This window comes from Phacochoerus africanus, chromosome 8, assembly GCF_016906955.1.
Source record: "Phacochoerus africanus isolate WHEZ1 chromosome 8, ROS_Pafr_v1, whole genome shotgun sequence".
NCBI classification, from domain to species: Eukaryota; Metazoa; Chordata; class Mammalia; order Artiodactyla; family Suidae; genus Phacochoerus; species Phacochoerus africanus.
This window is the reverse complement of record NC_062551.1, coordinates 63,544,021-63,568,777: the sequence shown is the minus strand read 5'-3', so window position 1 is coordinate 63,568,777 and position 24,757 is coordinate 63,544,021. Positions and strand designations below refer to the sequence as shown.

Below are 24,757 nucleotides of genomic sequence, written 5' to 3'. Positions count from 1 at the left end.
CTCGTGATTGGATGCAGGCAATACTCCAGGGTGACCTGTACTGCCCATTTCATCATATCATGAGGTACCCAGCACTGGTTTGTTCCTTGTTTTTTGTCTTTTTAGGGCCGCTCCCACAGCATATGGAGGTTCCCGGGCTAGGAGTCTAATCAGAGCTGTAGCCGCCGGCCTACACCAGAGCCACAGCAACGCGGGATCCGAGCTGTGTCTGCGACCTACACCACAGCTCATGACAATGCCGGATCCTTAACCCACTGAGCAAGGCCAGGGATCGAACCCGCAACCTCATGGTTCTTAGTCGGATTCGTTTCCGCTGCACTGTGACAGGAACTCCAGTTTGTTCCATTATTGATAATACTACATTTCATCACTTGATTTAAGTGGTGTCCACCAGATCTTTCTTTTTCTTTTTGGCCATGCCCCTTGCATCTGGAAGTTGCCAGGCCGGGATTCAAACCTACACAGCCACATCAGTGACAGCACCAGACCCTTCACCCACTGTGCTGCCGGGAAACTCCCAGATCTCTTCATTGTAATACATTTTCCTTTTTTGGCCACACCTGCGCCCTATGGAAGTTCCCTGGCCAGGGATTGAAGCCGAGCTGCAGCTGCGACATCCACCAGATCCTTAACCCACTGCACCACAGCAGGAACTCCCAAATTTTCCTTTTTATAAATAAGTGATCTGTGTGTGATGCTTTCAGCCTCTCATCACGTCACACGCTTGCTCCCGTTGATTTCGGCACTGGTGGGTGGGCTTCGCCTGGTCTGTGACTCCTCTAGAGGCCCCCACACAGCGGTGTTCGGAGGTGGTCATTCCTTCTACGTTTGCTCGCATTCCTCTGCAAAGAAAAGCTTTCCTTTTCCTCTTGGTTTCTGTCGTCTGTATTTATTACTTGAATGCTACTGTATACTTGTGTGTTCCTTTTTTTTTTTTTTTTTACCAACAAGATATATCCTAGTTATCATTCCTTTTTTTTCTTTTTGGGGGCCACACCTACGTCATGCGGAAGTCCTCCAGCCAGGGGTCAGAACGGTGCCACAGCGGTGACCCGAGCTGCTTCAGTGACAACACTGGACCCTAACCTGCTGAGGCAATCATTACTCCTTTTACCCTCAGATTTACTAACCTTGGTGAGGGGACCCCCCCCCCTTGCCATTCCACACGCCACCTCTTCGGCACCTGCCCGCACTGGCGAGTTGCTTGGAAGCGAGTTTCCTTTGTCTCTTAGAAGACCCCCGTCTTCTTGCACGACTCTTAGGATGGGATGTGCTCTGGAATTCAGCTCTTTTCAGGGTGTTGAAAGATAAAGTGGTGCCTGTGTCACACACGTGTAGCACCCCCAGGAGGACTTGTCATCACACGGCTTCAAGCTTGTGACACAAAGTGTGACTCGTTACACTGAGCGGGGTCTTGGGTTATGTGGCTGTAGGGGTCTTTCCCGAAGTGAACTTTCCCTCGATGTGAAATTTTAATGCCACCAGGAAAGGAATTCGCTAGGGATTTCTCCAGAGGATTCACTTTTATTTTTATTTTTTATCTTTTTTTTTTTTGGTCTTTTTGTCGTTTCTAGGGCTGCTCCTGCGGCATGTGGAGGTTCCCAGGCTAGGGGTCTAATTGGAGCTGTAGCCGCCGGCCTACACCACAGCCACAGCAACACAGGATCCTTAACCCACTGAGTGAGGCCAGGGATGGAACCCGCAACCTCCTGGTTCCTAGTCGGATTCATTGACCACTGCGCCACGACGGGAACTCCAGATGATTCGCTTTTTAGATTTTGAAAAATACTGGAGAGACACTGTTCATAGAAATACTAGTATTTGATCCTTGAAGCTGCGTGACGTGCTAGGATGTGCCTGTGGACAAAGCAGCTCATCACCGCCATCTGGACTGCTGCTAAGTTAACAACTGTGCGGGGTCCCAACAGGCTCACTGCATCGCACAGGAGCCTCAAGTGCCTGATCTTGGACAGGATGGTAGCAGTCGCATCTTTGGAAATCTGCTCGAAGGATTTTAGCCTCACGGAACCATGGGCATGGAACCACCTGGCTCTTGGGCACCTTGGCAGGGGATGCGTGGTGCCCACAGGCACCAAGAAAGGCTTCGTTGCACCACAGCGTGGCCTCTGTGCTCTGGACTGGGAGGTGGGGCGGGAGGCTGGCGGGGGTCCTCGCCTTTCCCTCTCAGGCCCTGCCTCAGCCCCTCCTCCCTGAGCCCCAGAGTCCCGTCCTGCGTATGTTTCCAGGACCCGGCCTGTATCCCGCAGGCCTCTGCGAAGCCCGCCCTCTTTTTTAAGTGCCTTGGGCGGCCACTGTTGCTAGTTTCGGGTGTTGGTGTCGTGAGGCCGCTTGCATCATGGGTTAGGAACTGATCCCAGTGACTGAGGTGCTCAGGGCCACATTCCTTGTGCTGGGTGTCACTTCCCCACGCCTTACTCAGTTTGTAGCTGGAGGGTTAGAGAAACTAGCCCTTCTTTTCTTTTTTCTTTTTATTTTCTTTTCTTGTCTTTTTTTTTTTTTTTTTTTTGGCCACACCTGTGGCATGTAGAAGTTCCGGGACCAGCAGTCAGATTCGAGCCATAGCGGTGACAGTGCTGCTAGAGCTTTAACCTGCTGAGCCATCAGGGAACTCCTTTTTTTTTTTTTTTTTTTTGGGAAACCAGCTCTCCTTTTATTTATTTATTTATTTGACCTCACTCCTGGCATGTGGAAGTTTCTGGGCCAGGGATAGAACCTGCGCCACAACAGCAACCCAGGCCACTGCAGTGACAGTGCCTCATCCTTAACTCACTGTGCCACAAGGGAACTCCTGAAACCAGCCCTTCTCAATTTTCACTATTAGTTTGTATTAGTGCAGCCCTTTCTCTTTCCCTCTGTACCTCACAGAATAATCTTTCATGCTTTCTCCGCAGGACTGTAAGACCCATGTGGGCGACTCGCCGTACCTGCTGTGTTCACTTGCGTTTTAGCATCCAGCAGACGGTCTCATTACAGGCAGGAAGTGTACGTGTTAAGGGAATGGATGTTGAGGGGTTCGACCCCACATGACTTCAGATCAGCCGGGGTTATCGAGTGGCCTTGGAAGACCTGTGCAGTGTGGCCAGAGGCAGCCTGAGGCAGTGCCGGGGACGGCGGGCCTCACTGTGGGGGAACGGTCTGGAAGCTTTGAGTACACCTGGGTAGCGCCGTCCGTTCCGGGGCGGGAGCAGGGCTCACACCCTCCCTCCCAGGGCTGCCCGTGTTGGGGGATCTGAGCTGTGTCTGCCACCTACACACAGGTCACGACAACGCCAGCTCCTTAACCCACTGAGCAAGGCCAGGGATCAAACCTGCATCCTCAGCTAACCTCTGAGCCACGAAGGGAACAAGCCATTTTAAAGTGAATAATTCAGTGGCATTTTAGTACATTCCCAGTGTTGTGCACTCACCACCTCTACCTCATTCTAGAACATTCTCATCACCCGAGAAGGACCATGTACCCACTGAGCAGCTGTTCATTGCATACAGAGCCCCTGACAACCACTGCGTTCTGTCTCTGGATTTGCCTGTTCTGGATATTTCACGTAAATAAAATCGTATGACACGTGGCCTTGCCATCCGGCGTCTTCACGTTGTGTATGATGTTTTCAGTGTGTCAGGACTTCGTTCTCTTTTGTGGACGGATAATATTCCCTTGTGTGGAAGTGCCACTTTTTGTCCATTCGTCTGTTGATGGACCTTTGGGCTGTTGTGCGTAGCGCTGCTGTGAACGTGCCTGTATTGAGGACCTGGTTTTGCTTCCTGTGGGTGTATGTACCTATGAGGGGAATTGCAGGATCATATGGTGCTTCTGCGTGATAGCTTTTTGAGGAACCACCAAACCATTGTCCTTCCACTCGCAGTTTTACTGCCAGAAAGGTATGTGCTTGCTTATAACCTGAGCAGCATAATTCCCAAGTGAAACTATTTTGTTAAAGAAATGCCTTAAGAGTTCACAGTTCAATTGGGGGGCATTTCAGCTTGTTGATGCCTCTCTTGACCCCCAGATCCAGGTGCGTGCACATGAGTTTGTAAACAGAACAGATAGTGAATTAATCACTAGACAGGTGGGCACCTGTGAAACATCCAGAAGTGGTGTAATTTGGAGAGGTTACCAACATGTCTTTAAATGCATTGAAACAGTTTTTGGGAAAGAACAAGCAGGTATTTCAGAAGAAATTCAGAATTGAGTCTGTCTCTGTGCTGGCTGCAGTGTGACGAGAGGCAGGCACAGAGGCTTGGTTGTGGCGTCTGCTGCTCTGGCTTTCTGGACACAAGGGGGCTTTGGGCAGCCCCGTGGCACCTGGAGTGGGCCAGAGGGATGTGTGGGAAGTGTGCCCAGTTGGGCTTGCCTGCACTTCAGAAACAGCCAGTGGCTTTTTTGAGATTCAGATGAGATCCTCTTGGGGCCAAGTGGGAAAGTCTGGGTGAAGTTACTCTTAGCAGTGTCTTGAATTGGCAGTAGTTTTTCTGTTGCTGCTGTAATTTTTCTCATAACAGCTTTCTAAATACCCCTTCCCCTGGAAACTTTACATTTTAATTCAAGGTATTTTTCCTGCGGCACCTCAAAGGATTTTTTGAAAAGTAACTGTGATCAGATTCCTTCTTTTCCACACTGAAAAATTTAATACTAGGTTAACACGCAGGGTATGAAAGTGATTTGGGGGCAAGAAGTAGACGGGGGAGTGGGGGCGTTTACGCACTTTGAAAACGTGCAACGATGTGCCCCACGACCTGAGTCGACACAAACACAGCTTTTTCTCTGTCCAGACAGTTGTACGTGTTTTGGAGACCAGACCAGAAGCGCTTCTGAATTAAGGTAATTTTGACGTCATTGACTCATCAGTTTTTAAAGTACAGTGTTTAGATTTCTTCAGGGTTTCTTTTTTTAATTACCTGGTTTTTGTTGAAGTTTTGCCCATCTGTCTCTTTTAAGCCCAGAGGTGGTTTTCAGAACAGATTGAGCCAGGGAAGGCTTCATCTAGCATTGGGCCTGAAGGGCGAGAGGCCCAGAGTCGCTGTCCACACTCTGAGCAGAAGCAGTGTTTCTCTGGCCTCCTATAGCAGAAGGCAGGGGAGCCCTTGCATATCAGGTCTTAGTTGGATACCAGCAGACGGCACAGGTACAGGTTGAGACCACACAATTCAGAGAAAATTCTGGTGTGTTTGTATGGCGTGGGGGCAGTGAAGTCCGTGTGTCCCAGTGCTAGTGGTGCGTCTAGAGAAGGTATAGTTCCTCGTTTATTCTGCAACTCTTTCTAGGTTGAAATAATTTTAAATGAAAAAGCAAAACTAAACTGAAGGAATGAGGGACTTGAACGCTTGATGCAAAAGGTGAACTGGACTCCGTAGACAGAAAGTAATTTGAAAGGAACCATGGACCTACATAGACAGCCTCACACTAGAAAACCTCTAAGAGAAAACAGAAAACCGTTGTGGCCCGGCATTGGGTAAGGCTTTCCTAATGACGTCAAAGACACAGTCCGTTAAGGAGAACTTGTGAGTTGGACTCCATCACATTTAAAACTGTCTGCTTTTCAGACCGCTGCTTGGGTCCCGTGTTGCTGCGGCCGTGGTGTAGGCCGGCGGCTACAGCTCCCATTTGACCCCTAGCCTGGGACTCTCCATATGCCATGGGAATGGCCCTAGAAAAGGCAAAAAGACAAAGAAAAAAAAAAAGATACTTAAGAGAATGACAAGACGGGCCACAGACTAGAAGAAAATATTAGCAGATCACATGTCTTTTAGATAACTTGTGTCCAGAATAAGTACTCTCAAAATTAGATATTAAGAAAACAAACCTAATAAAGAAGCAAATGATTTGAGCAGGCACGTCACCAGAAAATATATAGAGGAGAGCAGACGAGCACATGAGAAGGTGGTCGGAATCATTAGCCATCAGGAAAATGCACATTAAAACCACGAGACACCACGAAATACCTGTCACGGTGGCTGAAATGAAAAGGGCTGACCTTACCAAGTGCAGGCAGGAGTGCGAGGGGCTGGGCTCTCGGGCGCTGAAGGGCTCGGGGAAGGCGGTGCGGCAGTGTCCAAATGGTTGGGCAGTTTCTTAACATGTTAAACATGTGCTTACCATGTATGATGCGACCAATCCACTCCCAGGTGTTTACCCAAGAGAAAGGAGACGGCCTGTTCATTCAGTTTTAAAAATACTTTACAGGGAGTTCCCTTGTGGCACAGCAGTTAAGGGTCCACCATTGTCACTGCAGCAGCTTGGGTCACCGCCATGGTGCAGGTTTGATCCTGGCCCGGGAACTTCCGCATATCACAGGAATGGCCTAAAAACAGACAGACATAGAAACCTGAATGAGCAGTTCTGTGAGTGGGTCCCACCGCTCCCTGAAGCGCGCCTGCAACACACTGGTTGCCACTGTTGCGTGTGTCCTTGGTTTGTGCAAGGGGCTTGGTTAGGAGATGGGGCAGGTGAAGGAGGAGGTTTTCTGTAACTTAAATCATTTTAGGTTGAAAATTCTTTTAATGCTTTTATAACAACTTCTCTTTAGTGGGCACTTGCTGTGGTTCAGTCATGATTTAAGGACCTGCTGTGGGTTCTCATCGAGTCCTCCTGCGCTTGAGGTCGGTATGGTCACTCTCTCCACATCCAGATCGAAAATGGGAGGCAGAGAGAGCTTTGCAGTTCAGTGGAAGCCACCGATGATGAGAGTCAGGACCGGCAGCCCGGCTGTACTCCCTGAGCCGCGTGCAGCCACACTGCCTCCACCAGCAGGTCCTGCTCCGGCTGCTGGACTCGCAGAGGCACCTGGGAAACCCAGGAGTGTTCATCATAGTTTGCAGGAAGCGAGTGTATAGAGATTGTCTCTGCATAATGGAGAGCAGGGTCCCCCCCAGACCTGAGGGGGCGTAGCCTCCTAGGTGCCTGGCGGTTGCCACCTCCTTCGCGTGTGGGTGATTCCAGTAGCTGCCACCTTTCCCGTTGAGACCTTTCTCCTGGGTGTGTGCCACCGGATTCTAGACAGCGTCATTATATGTGTCGTTTGGTTGCGAAGTGATTAGAGTGGAACTTGCGTTTGGCCTCAGCAAGTTTGAAAGGTCAGCTAATATGCACTAGGTTCTTTGCTCAACCTGGGAGCAAGAGGGGGCTGCAGGTTAGACTGAAAGGTGAGCTGGAGAGAGAGCAGAACAGAGGAGCCGGTGGCTGTTCACGGTGCACCGGGCAGAAGGACTCGGGAGGAGCGGTCACTGGCCATTTCCTGGGGTTCAGAGCGAAAGTCGACCAGGGACCTGCTCTCCGGCCCCGGGTCAGCCCCGTCTTTCCCTCCATTCCCTGAGCCACCGCTTTGCAGGTCCCTCCTGACCTCCCGCTGTAATGACTGCCAGCCTCTGGTTGGAAAGTGGCGGGGGTGGGGACTAGGGTCAGTTTGGGGCGGGGAGAGCCTCGCTCCTGTTCCGAGGCAGACGCCGACGTGGATCAGCCTCGCGTTGAGGATCTGTCGAGAGTGAGGAGATGAAGGGGGCTCCGTGCTGTACTGGCCACTGGCCTGGGGGCTGTTGAGTACCCGAAATCAGGCTTTCGCCCAATCCGAACTATCAGATACACACGCCCTGGATTGCTCAGTGGTTAAGAACCCGACTGGCATCCATGAGGACGCAGGTTTGATCCTTGGCCTTGCTCAGTGGGTTAAGGACCTGGCATTGCCGTGAGCTGTGGTGTAGGTCGCAGACGAGGCTCGAATCCAGTGTTGCTGTGGCTGTGGTGTCGGCCAGCGGCTACAGCTCCTATCGGACCCCTAGCCTGGGAACTTGCATGTGTCTCAGGTGCAGCTCTAAAAAGACAAAAAATAAAAATAAAAAAATGAAGTACACACATCCTGAGGGGGTTAGAAAAATCTAGGATGATGGGTGAATGCGAAATACCTCACTTTCTTCGTGTTGAAAGGATATTTTTGGCATATTGTATTAAATAAATACATTATAAAAATTAATGTTAACTGTCTTTTTGCCTTTTTAACGTGGCCAATGGAAAATTAACATATGTGGGCGCTCAGATGAGTTAATAAGCACGGGGCCCTGTGTTTGCGATGCACAGACACTCTGTGTGGGAAGTTCTGGGGCCAGTGACCTGCCCACAGCAGTGATGATGAGGTGTCCTTAACCTGCTGAGCCACCAAGGACCTCGGTCTCCCGATGCTCGTAACGCTCAATGGCAGGCTCACCTGGGCTGATGGCATTTAGTTGGGTGGCCGTTGCAATTGTTTTTCTTTTTGGGCTACACCCGTGGCATCAGGAGGTTCCTGAGCCAGAGATCAAATCTGAGCTGCAGCTTTGACCTATACCACAGCTGCAGAAGCACCACATCCTTAACTCCCTGTGCCACAGCAGGAACTCCTAATTTCTTTTTCTTAATTGATGTATAGTTAATACCGTGTTGTGTTAGTTTATGGTGTATATAAAGCCTCTTTTTCGTGTTCTTTCCTTTATGCTTTTTTACTGGACGTTGGACGTGGCGTATAGTCAGCTGTGCCGTACAGTAGGGCCTTACTCTCCCTCCGTTTGTACCTGCTAGTTTGTATCTGCTCACCCCAAACACCTGCTTTATCCCTCCCACCCTTTCTCCCTTTGGTTCGTTCTCTACATCTGTGAGTTTGTTTCTGCTTGGTAAAGAAGTTCATTTGTGTTGTGTTTCAGACTCCACCTATAAGTGACATTGTATGGTATTTGTCTGACTTACTTCACTTAGTGTGATCATTCTGGGTCCATCCATGTTGCTACAAATGGCATGATTTTGCTCTTTTTTAAGGCTGAGTAATGTTCCATTGGAAACATGCACCACGTCTCCATTCATCTGTTGGTGGACACGTAGTGGTTTCCACCTCGTGGCAATTGTAGACCCTGCTGCAGTGAAAACGGGGGTCCACATATCTTTTCAAATTAGAGTTTTCTCTGGATAGATGCCCAGGAGTGAGATTGCTGGGTCTTGTGGTAGTTCAATTTTTAGTTTTGTAAGGAACCTCCTTACTTACTGGTTTCCTTAGTGGCTGTACCAATTTATATTTTTATTTCTGGAAGCAGTTTTAAGATGCTCCTTCTAGAAGTGGAGAAAGAAACTAGATCTCTTGCCTCTGATGGAACAGCTGCAATAGGCGGAGAAACGTCCTCCCCTCGGGCCAGGTCGGAGGCTGTGTACAGGTGGCGTCTTCCGTGGCACGGCTGTGAGAAGGCTGTCCTGATGGCGTGACCTGTGAGAGCAATTGGTTAAGGAAGTGAAGTTTCTTTTTGTGGAGTTAGGGATTGCTCGGAAGCCTGCTTGCTTCACTCTGCCGGGGGCCTGAACCAGAACCATGGCCTTGGCATTCGTGACTCCATTTCCTCATGTTTCCTACTGCGTAGACAGTTGGTTGGATTTCCTCCTGGGGTGGTGAGGACACTTGTGACTTCATACAGCAAGCGGTCCTTGTTAGCTACAACCCAGGGGTAAATTTAGAGTCACCTTCTATATAATTTTGAGGCACTTAGGGAGCCAAGGGGTGAAATCCTAGGGATTTTTGAGCCGGCTCTTGAGATCAACACCATGCGTCCTCCGTGAGACTCTGGTCTCTGAGCACGGGGACCCCAGCATCTTCTGCCCGTAGCAGATGCTCAGTAAACAGCTGTGAGTGAAACGAATAAAGGGTTTCCCATTGTGGCGCAGTGGTCAACGAATCCAACTGGGAACCATGAGCTTGCGGGTTCGCTCCCTGCCCTTGCTCAGTGGGTTAAGGACCCAGCATTGCCGTGAGCTGTGGTGTAGGTCACAGGTGCAGCTCAGATCTGACGTTGCTGTGGCTGTGGTGTAGGCCAGCAGCTACAGCTCTGATTTGACCCCCTAGCCTGGGAACCTCCATATGCCGCGGGAAGCAGCCCTAAAAAGACCAAAAAGACAAAAAAAAAAACAGAAAACAAAAAATGTTATGGTTACTGGGCTCAACCTGGATTCCAGGCCTGGTCGGAACACAGCCAGGCTGCCCTCTTTGCCACCACAGACCGCTTGGGGGTATGTTGGGTCTAGAAGAATCACAGGGCTGTTTGTGAAAGTCAAGGTAGAACTCAGAAGAATTTAGCATATGTTGATGAGCACGAGTGATGCCTCAATTTTCTGTAGCTTTGGGGAGACGCAAGCGGCAGGCTGTCTGTAGTTAGTCAGTTTTCAGAGAAATAGCTTGGGACAGCTGTGCTCACTGGGTGTCAGGCCTCGGCCCCTGGGACCTCTTTCCCCACTGTCCCCAAGGGTGTGTGTACCTATGGGTCTCTGCTCTTGGGCCCACTTTTCAAATCACGGACCTTGGCCTTTACCTTGCTGGGGTGGGGCACCTGCACAGGGCGGCGTTTCCCCTGCTCACCAGGGAGGGCCAGGTCCAGGGTGCCACATATTCAGAGTAGGAGGGGCTGGTGGAAGGCGTGGGCCTTTGACCAGGAGGAGGGGAGACTGAAGAGGCAGATCCAGGGCCCGTAGGTGGGGCGCTGTGTAGCATAGGCCCTGGCTTTCACTCCCTGTTGGGGAGCAGCCGCCTGGAGCTGGGAAGCAGGCTCTGCTTCCTCCCTGAACCACCCCCCGGTCCCCAGCCCTGCCTGCCTTGGGCTTCCTTTGCCCTCGAGGTCCAGTGCTGAGAGCCCCGGCAGCTCTCCTAGATCTGCTTTGGTGCTGTTTGCTAGAAATGTGAGGTGGACTGAATTTCAGGTTCCCTTCTAGTTCAAGTGTCTTTCTTAACAGGTGCAAGACGTACTCGTATCCTCATATCGTTAAGGTGTTCCAAAATGTAAATTTTTTTTTTTTGTTAGCTTTCTTGGCTGCACCTGCAGCACCTGGAGATTGCCAGGTTAGGGGCTGAATGGGAGCTGCAGCTGCCGGCCCACACTTGCAGCTTGTGACGACGCTGGATCCTTAACCCACGGATGAGGCCAGGGGTCGAACCTGCATCCTCATGGATACTGGTTGGGTTCATTACTGCTGAACCATAATGGGAACTCCTAAAATGTAAATTCTTTATAGTAACTTTCCAACGTGACATTGGATAGCAGCCATTAATACCTTACATATGAGGGTAAAACCAAACGGCGCCTTCGGAGGGATGGGTTTAAGTAGATCAGGTCTGGAACGTGCCCGTGGCTGTGGCTGGCTGCTTGGTCAGCTGCGTCTCCATGTAGGGAGCACAGAGCGGTCGTCGTCTCTCTTGGGCGCCCCGCAGTCCAGGAGGTGGAGTGCTCGCCGCGCACGCCTGACTCTTCTCAGGGCAGCCCTTGAGGTGCATGTGCGGTAGGGCTAGCAGGGCAGTTCACTTGGTGCATCAGTTGTATCTTGTATCCCCCCCTTTTTTTTCTATTTGCAGAACTAACATGATCATTGTATAAAATTACTTCTGGTTTGGATGATTAAAGGTTTTAGTTGTCCTAATGCCTGAGGGGATGTGTTTAAATTGGGGCTAAACAGTAAATTGAGAAGATTGCACTGCCTGCTGACGGAGGTAAACTGTGAGGCGTCCGTCTCCTGTGTGCTTCATTTAACAGTGAACTGCTAAATTGAGGGCCCTGCGTGTTCTTCTCAAATGCGCTTCAGTGAGTTCCAGTCGTGGTGCAGCGGAAACGAATCCGACTGGGAACCATGTGGCTGCGGGTTCGATCCCTGGCCTAGCTGTGGTGTAGGCCGCAGACACGGCTCAGATCTGGCGTGGCTGTGGCTGTGGTGTAAGCCAGCGGCTACAGCTCTGATTTGACCCCTAGCCAGGGAACCTCCATATGCTGAGGGTGCAGCCCTAAAAAAGACAGAAAGACAAAAAAATTTTAAAAAAATGAGAAACAGGAAAATCTCATGAGATGTCTTAGATGTTGGGGGCAGACTATTTTAAATCACTGCATCCTAGGAATTCCCTGGTGGCTCAGTGGGTTAAGGATCCAGTGTTGTCTCTGCTGTGGCACAGGTTCAATCCCTGGCACAGGAACTTCTGCGTGCCACAGGCCTGACCAAAAGAAAAAAGAAAAAAAAACTTTCTGCGTTTTTCAAATAATATGCAAAAATGTGCTGGCTACTTTAACCAGAGCCACCTGAGAGTTGTGTTTGTATCTAGTTTCCTATCTTAGTTTCCATTACCATCTGGTTGCATGTACAAAAACTAGTTAGAGGAGTTCCCACTGTGGCACAGCCGGTTAAGGATCTGGCTTGTCTCTGGTAGTATGGGTTCGATCCCTGGCCCAACAGAGTAGGTTAAGGATCTGGCGATGCCGCAGGTGTCACATCGGTTGTAGCCATGCCTGGGGTTTGATACCTGGTCTGGGAACTTCCATATGCCATAGGTGTGGCCAAAAACCCAAAAATACCCCAAAACTAGTTATATTCGATTTCCCTGGTGGCTCATTGGGGTAAGGATCTGGTGTTGTCACTGCTGTGGCTTGGTCACTGCTGTAGCACGGGTTCGATCCCTGGCCCAGGAACTTCCGCGTGCTGCAGGTGTGACCAGCACCCCCACCCCAACACTAGTTACATTTCATTGAATATTCCGAAAGCTGCTGCTGCTTAGAAGCTGATGTAATGTTTCATCAAAACTTAATGTCGATTTTTTTTTTTTTTTGCTTTTTAGGGCTGCACCTGCAGCATATGGAGGTTCCCAGGCTAGGTGTTGAATCAGAGCTACAGCTGCTGGCCTAGACCACAGCAGTTCAGGATCTGAGCTGCATCTTCGACCTACACCACAGCTCATGGCAACGCCAGATCCTTAACCCACTGAGTCGGGCCAAGGGTCGAACTGCAGCCTCATGGTTCCTAGTCGGCTTCGTTTCCCCTGCGCCACCACGGGAACTCCTGATTTTTATCACTTTTTTTTCATGTAAGCCTCTAAGGTTAACCATTCCAGTAGTTCAGACAGATTTGGGAGTTTTCTTACAGACAGCCGGCTGAGGGGGTGGTGTGCTGCGTGTCAGAACACAGCCTGATCTGCTGTGGGGTGCAGACCTGTGCTCCCAAGTCTGGAAACCAAGGGATAGGACAGGGTATCTATCTATGTACTGGTAATGTGGTCGAGCAAGACCAAGAAGTAATGACTTCCAGAAACATTTATGAGGAGAATGTTGAAACATAAAGCAGAGTGTTATGTAATCATCAGCCCGAATAACATTTATAGGATTCTGCTAGGTTTGTGTAATCTCCTTCCTTCCTATCAGAGTGTTTATTTATTTACTTATTTTTTGTCTTTGTAGGGCAGCACCCGTGGCCTATGGAGGTTCCTAGGTTAGGGGTAGAATCAGAGCTGCAGTTGCCGGCCTACGCCACAGCCACAGCCACGCTGGATCCTTAACTCACTGAGCGAGGCCAGGGATTGAACCTGCGTCCTCATGGATACTAGTCGGGTTCCTAACCCACTGAGCCACAGTGGGAACTCCCTCAGATACTTCCTTTTATTAAATGTGTCCGCCTGTGCCTTTAAGCCGCGGGGCCTGTGGGGACATGTTGGGTGTAGGGCCCTGTGCTGCCCCTGGTGCTGCTGAAGTGGTGAGTTGTGGGGCAAGGGCTAGACTGCTTTACTTCGCCCTTTGGATTTTCGAGGTTAACGTGGGCTTGGGAGCAAGAGAAAAAAATAGAAATGCTGGTGAAATTGGTTTAAATTCGTTAGGCAGCCTCTCTTCTCTAACTGCTCCCTCCTCCTGGAGGGGAGGTGGTGGGTGTTGGTGTGGCTGAGCAGGTGGGCAGATCTCCTCCCCACCCCACAGTGTGGTGCCAGGTGCTCCATGGGGCCGCTTGTGACCTTGGGTGCTCTGGCAGTTGGCGCTCCAGGGCTGCCTCCTGTGGCCTTGTGTGCACGTGTGTGTGGCCAATGCTCTGTGGAGGGTGCACTTCATGCAGTCTGTGCCCTGAGAGGCTTCCAGCGCCCTTCCCGCTGTCTCCGTGTTGCAGCCCCGCGGCGTAGCCAGCACCGGGCCCTCATGCAGGAAGCAGACCAGAGTGACGGTGATGATAGCCACGTTCCTTGCCTGCGGCGGAACCAGAGCCTGAAATGCCGTTTTGCTGCAGTCACTCCACTCTTGACACTGAGACTTGAGCCTGTGTGGGTGGTGGTGGCTGGGTGATAACTGGGGTGCTTGGGGCCTAGATTCTCCAGGGATCCTGATTACAGGGCCCTGCGTGGTGCTGTGTTCATCAGAAAGTGAAAGGAGAGTGCCTTCTATTGCAGATGGGAACTTTGCAAGTGAAAAGGTGGTGGTAACATCAGGGTGTAATTAGAGTAGGAGCAGGTCACATTCTTGCTTTAAAAAGTTCCTGTTCCGAGACAGAAGTTCTAAATACACGCTGGTGGCAGATGTGGGTCATAAAGCAGAGAAGTGAGACTCTCAGCAGGCCCTGTCTTAGCGGCTTAGACTGGCCGGTGCGCTGAGTCAGCATGGCCAGAGCTTAGCCCTGGCTTTGGCCCCGGAGGAGAGAAGGCGCCCAGGCCACACAAGCCTGATGGTGGGCTTCCTTCAGGCTCTGGGGACTGAGGATAGCGAAGAGTGAACGTAAGTAAGACCTTTAAAACGCACACGCCGTTTCTATTATCCAGCACTGGAAACTACATGTCCATTCTTTCGAAAATGAAGAGAAATGTTTGACCAGCAGTTCTTGCAAAAATTCTGGTAGGCTTATTAATGTCTTTTTTAGACTTAGGTATGTTTTTGTTTTTCTAAAATAGCAAAATCCTGTACACAGATTTGTGTTTCATTTAATATATGAGGACCATTTTTCTAGGATTTTATACTGTCTCCATCATTGTCCTTATTTATCCAGTAATAGGTTTTTATTGTCATTAACTGAAAAATGTGGGGGGAGAATTGTGATTGCTTCTTGATTCAGGCACCCAGGTAACTGGTTAACTTTTCGAAAATAGAAAAATTATATACATATTTAATAATTATATATGATAATGTGAAAAATCTTAACTGTCCCACTATTCCTGTGTGTTTCTCCAAAAATAACCGTTAACATTTTCTCGTGCATGTAGAAGAAAGATCGCAGGAAGTTCCCCAGTGGCACAGCCGGTTAAGGATAGGGTGTGGCCGCTGCAGTTGTGGTGCAGGCTGCAGCTGCAGTGCGGGTTCCATCCCTGGCCCGGAACGTCCACATGCCGCAGGTGTGGCCAAAGGAAAAAAAAGGATTGCTTATATTAGCATAGGTGTGCATTCTCTTTATATTCACAAGAGTGTCATCTTTTTATTACTCAATAAATTGTACTACATTTATAGTTGTACAGTGATCATCACGACCCAATTTTATAGCATTTGAGTGTCATTTACATGTGTCTCTGTACCTTGTTTATTTCATTTGCTGTATCTTCACAGAAGAACATTTGGGGTGAACTCTCAGTTTGTGGGAATTAGGGATTTTTTTGCCTCCCCAGGCCCACTCTGCATCCGGAGGTGCAGGCTGCGTTCTGTCTGCGGGATGCTGGTTTCGCTTTGGGGGCAGGGGAGGGGGCTGACCGCCGGGTCTCCTGGGTGTGCCGGCTCCTCCACACTCATCCTGGGAGGCCAGTTTGGTGTCCACTGGCTCAGGGCAAAGGAGCCTGTCCTTCGTGGATGTGTGCAGCCACATCAGTGTGAGCCACAGTGCCCGCTGGGTGCAGAGGGGGTGTCTGGACCCTGGGCATCCCTTTTGTCAGTGAAAGTCTATCTGCAGACACAGCTTCATCTCCAGATTGGAATTTGTTTATATTTCTTTTTTGGCCACACCACAGCATATGGAAGTTCCCAGACCAGAGATTGCATCCAAACCACCAGATCCTTAATCCACTGTGCCAGGCAGGGATTGAACTGGCACTGCCACAGAGAAAATGCCATGTTGTTAGCCCAGTGGAAACTCCAAATAGGGGCTTTCAGGACAGTTTTTTTTGGTAGCAGATAGGAATACTCTTTTTCTTAAAAGTCAACAAATACGAATTTTGAGTCTCCTAATTGAGACTTTAATGCAGGCACTGGTTATAGAGTTATAATCCAAAAACAGTTATGCTAGGAGTTCCTGCTGTGCACAGCAGGTTAAGGATCCTGTGTTGTCTCTGCAGTGGTACGGCTTCAATCACCAGCCTGGAGCAGTGGGTTAAAGATCTGGTGTTGCCGCAGCTGTGGTATAGATTGCAGCTGCGGTTCGGATTTGATCCCTGGTCCAGGAACTTCTGTATGCCGTGGGTGCAGCCAAAAAAAGAAAAGAACTTGGAGTTCCTGTTGTGGCACAGTGGTTTAACGAATCCGACTAGGAACCATGAGGTCGCAGGTTCGACCCCTGGCCTTGCTCAGTGGGTTAAGGATCCGGTGTTGCCGTGAGCTGTGGTGTAGGTCGCAGACGCGGCTCGGATCCCACGTTGCTGTGGCTCTGGTGTAGGCCGGAGGCTACAACTCCGATTCGACCCCTAGCCTGGGAACCTCCATGTGCCATGGGAAGCAGCCCTAGAAAAGGAAAAAAGACAAAAAAGAAAAAAAAATGTATGCTTTTTAATGATGAAAGAAATAGATCTGGCTGAAAAAGGTGAAAGTCAGGAGTTCCTGTGGTGGCCCAGCAGAAACAAATCCCACTAGGATCCATGAAGGATGTGGGTTTGATCCCTGGCCTCGCTCGGTGAATTAGAATCCAGTGTTGCCCTGAGCTGTGGTGTAGGTCACAGACACAGCCCTGATCCTGTGGTGGCTGTGGCTGTGGCATAGGCCAACGGCTGTATCTCCAATTTGACCTCTAGGCTGGGAACCTCCATATGCTGCAGGTATGGCCCTAAAAAAGCAAAAAAAAAAAAAAAAAAGAAAGAAAGAAAAGAAAAAATAAATATTTAAGATCTCAAAAGCTATTCCATCAAATATTAGAATTTGAGTCTTTACCTAAAGACCCCCCCCCCAACATCTCACAAAGTATTACCTATTTATCTAAATGCTAGGAGTTTTTTGATTTTTGTCCTTACTTTTAAAAACCAGCTGAGTTTTTTTAGTGTTTAAATCAGAATCAGTCTGTTGGTTGATCAGACTTAGCCACCTAATTCAGTATGCCTTCTGAAGACACTTATTTTTCTTCACATTGATTTTTGGAAGGATTGAATAAAGTAGCTTCTTGACAGACAAAGGACTGGTCTTTGGCGTGGGAACAGAGAGTACACCTGCCCCCAGCTCTGCAGAATTGTCCACTGTCTAATTGGTCACATGTGAAAGGCACCTGAGTGGTAGTAGGATGCCTGGGCTGGCAGAAAAAAATGCAAGGCCATCCATAAGCTCAGGGAACACATAGCCTCAGCTTTCTGGGTTTTTTTGTCTTTTTGCCTTTTCTAGGGCCACTCCCGCAGCATATGGAGATTCCCAGGCCAGGGGTCTAATCGGAGCTGTAGTCGCCAGCTTACGCCAGAGGCACAGGATCTGCGTCTGCGACCTACACCACAGCTCAGGGCAATGCTGGATCCTTAACCCACTGAGCAAGGCCAGGGATCGAACCCGCAACCTCATGGTTCCTAGTTGGATTCGTTGACCACTGCGCCACGACGGGAACTCCTCAGCTTTCTGTTTAAAGTTGTTTTGTGTTCTCTTGGCACTGTTGCTATTTCATACATTACTATTCATCAGCTGTAGTCCTTAGAGTTTATATGTGAAAACACAAGAGGATGAGCCCATGGTACCACATAGGGTAGCTGGCAATGCTGCATTTGCCCAGGGAGGCCTGAGGGGCTCTGTGTTAGCAAAGCTCTCCTCTGCTCAGGGGGCCCCTCCTCTGCTCAGGGGGCCCTTTGTCAGAAGTGTCTCTAAAATGATGCCGTTGCGATTGCCTCCCCAGAGAGCCGGGGCAGCAGACCCCGCCCCAGCTGTCCCCCCACCCCTGTTAGGCCTTTCCTGGCAATTCTGCAAACTTAGATTTAGGGTTAGTGCTGCAGACTTGAGGTGACTCTAGAAGCCCAACACTTCCACTCTCGCCCCCTTCTGCTTCCTGCCTGGCACAGGTGAGAGTTAGAACCAAGAACTTAAGCTTGAAAGGTGCTTTATATTGGGAAGGGTATTTTTGTTTTCTCATAGACATCAAGCTTCTGTAATTAATATAGACCATATAACAATTATTTTGGATGCTTTAGTGCAGAAAAGGAAAGTTTATCTAACTAGGCACTCCAACAACTTTGTTTTCTCGGGTCATCCAGATGATTTTCCCCAGAAGTGTTTTGATCTCAAGAAGATAACAACTACAATTAATAAAATAATCCGAGGTATATTATAAAAAATCCTTTGACACTCAAAGTCTGTGATGGAAAATTCCCCCTCTCTATTTGCATAGGAAATCGAGGCCCTTGCACAAGCTGTGTTTGCGTGTGGGAGCGAATTGCATTCTTAAGTGATTAAAAGATGTTGATAATTATATCTTCAGCTTTGTGATTCGTTGGTCATATGTGTGACTGACTGAACAGCTGTGTTCTTGGTCAGAAATGCAACCCCTGGTTCTGAGATTTCCCTTGAGAAAGTAAGTCTCCTGGTAACGGGATAGTTTGGTTTTGGCCCTGATTTCAGGAGTGCTGTCTAATGAGTCTGGAGCTGGGCCGGGTCCAGAGTGGGCAGCAGGGCTGCTTGTCCTCACCCTAACTTGGCCTGTACTCCAAGGATGGAGGTTTGTCTGCGGCTTCTGGGGCCCCATGGCCCATTTTAGTGGGAGAGTGAGTTGTCCCTGAATCAGATGCCTGCTGGACCCCAGACCTGGGTCCCTCCAGGATGGTCGTGTGAACATTCTGGCATCTTCTGGGCAGTCATGGTTCACAGTCAGCGACCTGGCTTTGAGGTCCTTGGATGGCAGGTTGTCAACCCCGTTTCCTGAACTAACTACCCTTGGTTTTCACGTGAGAACTAGGCTCAGTGTCCGTCTTAGATTCTCGAGTCTGTAGTGAGACCCAGATCCTACGTGAAAACCGCTTCGAAACAGATTTGTGCCCTTCACCCCACCATGCTCTGAGTGGTCGATGAGACGTTGTCATCGTATGAAGCTGGCGCGTGATAGTAATTTTGTTTTGTTAACCCAGCCCTGGGATGCATTTTGTGTGTTCTGATGAATGGTGAAGGGAAGTGCTGTGATTTCTGATGAAACCATGGCTCTTACAGTTTCAGTTTCCTTTCCTCACCTGCTTCATTCAGTTACTCAGTCATTGTGTATTAATTTTTTTGTGCTTGTGTTTCTCTTTCAGATCTGTTTCTTTGAGGTGGCATTGAAGAGCGCTAAGATCAGAAGATGAGTGAACTTGACCAGTTACGGCAGGAGGCCGAACAACTTAAAAACCAAATTAGAGTATGTAGCCACCCATGTGTTTGGTTTTGTTAGCCATTTTGATCTCAGTGATGAGGTGACCAGATTAGGAAAGATGGGTTACAGAATGACTCTTGGTTGTTTTGGATTGAAATTGGGTCTTTTTTTTTTTGTCTTTTGTCTTTTGTCTTTTATCTTTTTAGGGCCACACCCACGGCGTATGGAGGTTCCCAGGCTTGGTGTCCAATTGGAGCTACAACTGTCAGCCTACACCACAGCCACAGCAATGCCAGATCCGAGCCGCGTCTGCAACCTACACCACAGCTCACGGCAACGCCGGATCCTTAACCCACTGAGCGAGGGCCAGGGATCAAACCCAAAACCTCATGGTTCCTAGTCGGATGCGTTTCCACTGCGCCACGACGGGAACTCCTGAAATTGAGTCTTAATTGGCCCGAGATAAAAAATGACAGATCCAGGTATTTGGCCTCGTACATTATTTCCGGGATTTCATTTTCTGTATTGTTATTTGGATATACTTTAAGTGTCTCCATAGAATTTGTAGAGCTCTTTCTTCTTTGTTTAACCTTGGGCCTTAGCTTGGTGACCTTCTTTTGGTCACTGTAGAGAATGTGATGTCCACTCCCTCCACTGGGACTGTGGGGTCGAGGGCAGGAAACTTCTTTAAAAATAGGAGTATTGGAGTTCCCATCGTGGCTCAGCAGAATCGAATCTGACTAGCATCCATGAAGATGCAGGTTCGATCCCTGGCGTCACTCAGTGGGTTAAGGATCCGGCGTTGCCGTGAGCTGTGCTGTAGGTCACAGATGCGGCTTGGATCCCGCGTTTGCTGTGGCTCTGGCGTAGGCCAACAGCTGCAGCTCCTAGCCTGGGAACCTCCATGTGCTGAGGGGCAGCTCTAAAAAGATAAAAAAATAAAAATAAGAGTATTAATAACAGCAATAAAAACTATTTTAGGTGTGCCTGATTCATTCCTAGTTTTGAAAAGAATTTTCTTCGGGATGGATACGGCTGCTATGGATGGAGCATGTCTGTCTGGTCAAAGGTCGGAACAGCTGTGGGTCATTATTCGGTTGCCCCGTAGAAGGGCGGGCATTTGCAGAGCTCACAAGCGTCCCTCCTGGTCTGTCACTGATGTTTGTAACGGTGCCTTGCAGAGCCCCTGAAGTTTTAAAATGGATGCGGAGTCGGTCTGGAAGGCATTAATTCTACTCTACTCCAGTTTCGTGAGGCAGCGCTTTTAATGAATTTCTCTAGGGAAACCTTTAGTACAAGTAGAGGTTTCTGTTGCCAAACCATTGGTATGAAGAATGAGAGAAAAAAAGGTGGACTTACGAGGGGAGAAAAAGTGCCCTCTGTTTATTTAGAGGACATTTTTATTTATTTTTATTTATGTATTTATTTTATGGCTGCACCTGCAGCATACGGAAGTTCCCCAGCTGGGGGTTGAATTGGAGCTGCAGCTGTTGGCCTGCACTGCAGCTTGCGGCCCCACCGGATCCTTAACCCACTGAGCGAGGCCAGGGATCAAACCCGCATCCTCAGGGAACAAGGTCGGGTTCTTAACCTGCCGAGCCACAATGGGAACTCCCTCAGTATATTTAGGTAAATTTGTGTCTGTTGGATGGAGGAGGTTTTTCCCTGACTTTCTTGTTTTGTCCATAAAGCTTTTGCCACCCTTCAGAGCATCACTTTTCAGTAGCACGTGTCTGAACAATGTCTGTTTTTCTGAGTTCACTGTAAGGGTGGAGCCTAATTATGTCCTTTTAAGTGACCAGTTTTATGTTCAGAAAGCCCAGTGGCAGGCGGAGAAATTTTTATTGGACTCGAGAAGAGAAAATGGAATTGAGATCTATGGCCAAAAGGGAAAAAGAAAATATCCTTTTACTGTAAGAATTTCAAAGCTTAACATTCGAAAGATATAATACAGGATTTCCCCTCGTGGCTCAGCGGGTCAAGAACCTGACTAGTATCCATGAGGACACAAGCTCCATCCCTGGCCTAACTCAGTGGGCTAAAGGGTCTGGTGTTGCCCTGAGCTGTGGTATAGGTCGCAGGCGTGGCTCAGATCAGGTGTTGCTGTCAATGTGGGGTCGGCCGGCATCTGCAGCTCCAATTCAGCCCTTAGCCTGGGAACTTTAATGTGTTGCAGGTGTGGCCTTCAAAATTTTTTTTTTAATTTAAAAAGTAAAAGGTATGATAGAGCTCAATAAAAATAAGACATAGTAGTGTATTTAATGTTTTTTTGTTCAGATCAGATTTAATATGTCCAGAATGCAGAGATTAGAATGTTCTCTAACAACAATAAATTGTTGTTTATAAGTTGTTCATAAATAGTAGATTCAGATCTATTCGTAGGAAATAGTGTGTGTGGCATGAGTAAAAAAATCCAAATTTGGAAAAGACTGAAAACTGAAGGTCAGTGCTGCACCTCCTTCCCTTTTTTAGACCCTTTTCTGGGGGGCCGTGCCTCTGGCATGCAGAAATTGCCGGGAATCGAACCCCTGCCACAACTGTAACCAGAGCCACAGCAGTGCTAGGCCCTGCCAGGCCCTTAATCTGCTGTGCCACAGGGGAACTCCTAGACCCCCCCCCCCTTTTTTTTGGCCGCCCTGTGGCTGTAGTGACACTGGGCCCTTAACCCACTGTGCAGTGTGTGGGGAGTCAAACTTGCATCTCAGTGCTCCCAAGATGCTGCTGTTCCTGTGGTGCCACAGTGGGAACTCCCTTAGACCCATTTTTTGTAAAGCACATACAGTCCCCTTCCTTGGGGATGGGCCTGGACTGTAGGGTGAGCCAGGTGTGGAAGTTAAAAATGTGAAAAGAGGAAAAAAAATGTAAAAAGAAACAGAATAAATTTATTTATTTATTTATTTTTAAGGGTCACACCTGTGGCATATGGAAGTTCCCAGGCCAGGAGTCGAATCAGTGCTATAGCTGCCGGGCTGCGCCACAGCCACAGCAATGCGGGATCTGAGCCTGCGACCTACACCACGGCTCACGGCAACACTAGGTCCTTAACCCACTGAGCGAGGTTGGGGATCAAACCGGTGTCCTCATGGATGCTAGTCAGATTCATTTCCTCTAGAATTAATTTTTTAGCAACCATATCTAAACCAGCACATCTAAAACATCATCATTACAGTGTGTAGTAATAAGTATAGTTATTATTTTATACCTCCTTTGGTACGAAGCCTTATACCGGGGCCACACCAGATCCTTAACCAGCAAGGCCAGCAGGGAATTCCCTTAGCTTAGTTTTTAACCTGCAAGCCCCCGAAGGACTGTGTCCTGCTGCTTCTATCGTGTTTGTCAGGGGACTTGGGCTCGCAGAGGGGTGCCCACTGAAATTCGACAAGACCTAAACACGCAGGCTGTGACAGATAAAGTAAAACTCCACAGCCTGTGCAGGTGCAGTGTCTCAGCGTGCCTGCCAGCCCTGCAATTAGCAAGACAAGCCAGGTGACGCTGGCCAGCAACCGCCGAGCCAGGGCTGCCACTGCAGTGTCCAGACGGAAGAAGGAACGGACTGACTGCAGGTCAGCTCAGGCTCCTCTGGGTCAAAGGACCCAAAAGGGACCTGTGGTCTTCAGTGACTTTTCTCAGCACAGAAGCACGGAAGCCTGGGCACTAAATAAGAAGCCATCATGGCGGCCTCACCCGTCCGTCATGTTGGAAATGTGTCTAAGAGGTGTTGACGACTCGGTCTTCATTAAGCAGCTACAGGGACGGCTTCCGTGAGACGGCTTCTTCCTGCAGTGCTGGAGGTGGACCGCGTTCATTTGCATGAGCAGCGGGTAGCTGAAATCCGACTGGATTAGGGTTCCCTGTGTTTTTCAGTGTTTCACGGTGGTTTCCTCTCCGTTGTCTGTCAGGTCTCACCACCGTCTGCTGTGGACACCATGAAATCCATTTTAATTTCTAGACTCTAACCAGGGTGAAACTGCTTAGTACCCGTGGTTTACTTTTCCCATTTAAAAAATTCTTGAGTTCCTGTCGTGGCGCAGCGGAAACGCATCCGACTAGGAACCATGAGGTTGCAGGTTCCATCCCTGGCCTCGCTCAGTGGGTTAAGGATCCGGCATTGCCATGAGCTGTGGTGTAGGTGGCAGATGTGGCTCGGATCCCAAGTTGCTGTGGCTCTGGTGTAGGCCGGCGGCTACAGCTCCGATTGGACCCCTGGCCTGGGAACCTCCACATGCTGCAGGTGCGGCCCTAAAAAGACAAAGAGACAAATAGATAAATAAATAAACAAATAAAAAATTTTTGAGATTCTTTGTTACAGTGAAGAGCCTTCTATAATATCCATAAGAACAGTGTTCAGACACAAATGTTGACCAGATAGGATCTCTGGTGGGAAACCTGCTCTTCTGGGCTCCCCTTCACCTGGCCTTGACCCCAGGTTTAGGTGCTGGCATGGAAATAGTGATTATATAATTTTTCACGTTTTAATTATATAATTAATTAAGTAGAATGCTTCTAATAGGACAATGAAAGTTGAAGTCTAGATTTTTGGTACATATGATAACAGTTTCTTTGATATGTTTCCATGTGCTCTGTTGGTAACTGTTCCCACCAGCTTCATGAAATAAAATAATTGGCAGGAGTTCCTGTCGTGGCTCAGTGGTAACGAACCCAGGAATTATCCATGACGCAGGATCGCTCCCTGGCACTGCTCAGTGGGTTAAGGATCCTGCTTTGCCATGAGCTGTGGTGCAGGCCGGCAGCTGCAGCTCCAAGTCAGCCTCTAGTCCGGGAACTTGCACTTGCCGCAGGCGCAGTATTAGCAGTGTTAACGATGATGATAATTAGCAGGGAGGCGGGTCTGCCCTAGAGATCGGTCTCTCGCCCACCTCCCACATGCACCTTCAGGTGTGCGGGAGTGCCCTGTGCGGCCACTTGCCGTTTTGAAAGCATGGGTCAGATGGCTGCTTTATGGCAACAGCAGGTTAAGGATCCTCGGTTATCACTGCATTGGGTGGGGTTTCATCCTTGGCCAGGGAGCTTCCACCTGCCTCAGGCACGGCCAATAAAAAAAAAAGACAAAGAAAAAGAGAAAGTGTCATAATTCCTTTGAGTTTATTCCTCCACTCAAAATTGACCCTTTTTTTTCGTAATGTATGGCTTTCTATTTGTAAAAACATACATGCTAATTTGAAGTTTCAAGATTCATTTTCTAGTAACTTGGATCACTTAGGAGCAATGTGGTCTGTTATCACTGAGCTACAGTGGGTACTCCCCACAGCGAGACCATTTTAATTAGCTTTAGTATGTCCCTTTATTGTTCTTACCTGCTTCACAGGTCATTTTATAGGTAAGAAAACAGGAGTTCCCATTGTGGCGCAGCAGAAACAAATCCAACTAGGAACCATGAGGTTGCAGGTTCAACCCTGACCTCACTCAGTGGGTTAAGCATCTGGTGTTGCCATGAGCTGTGGTGCAGGTCGAAGGCGTGGCTCGGATCTGGCATTGCTGTGGCTGTGGTGTAGGCCGGCA

General features: G+C 48.9%; 1 protein-coding gene across 3 annotated transcripts in view; it reads left to right on the top strand.

The window, feature by feature from the left end:
- The window catches only part of GNB1 (G protein subunit beta 1), an 84,376-nt gene that overhangs the window by 39,213 nt on the left and 20,406 nt on the right, over nt 1-24,757 (top strand). For 2 of the 3 annotated variants that reach the window (XM_047791112.1, XM_047791111.1), the window contains exon 2: nt 19,182-19,282. In XM_047791112.1, coding sequence (XP_047647068.1) covers nt 19,226-19,282 — 57 coding nt within the window. In that variant the 5' untranslated portion in view covers nt 19,182-19,225. Of the gene's footprint in view, nt 1-4,817; nt 4,838-19,181; nt 19,283-24,757 lie in introns of those variants that run through there. The other variant, XM_047791114.1, reaches the window with a different exon arrangement.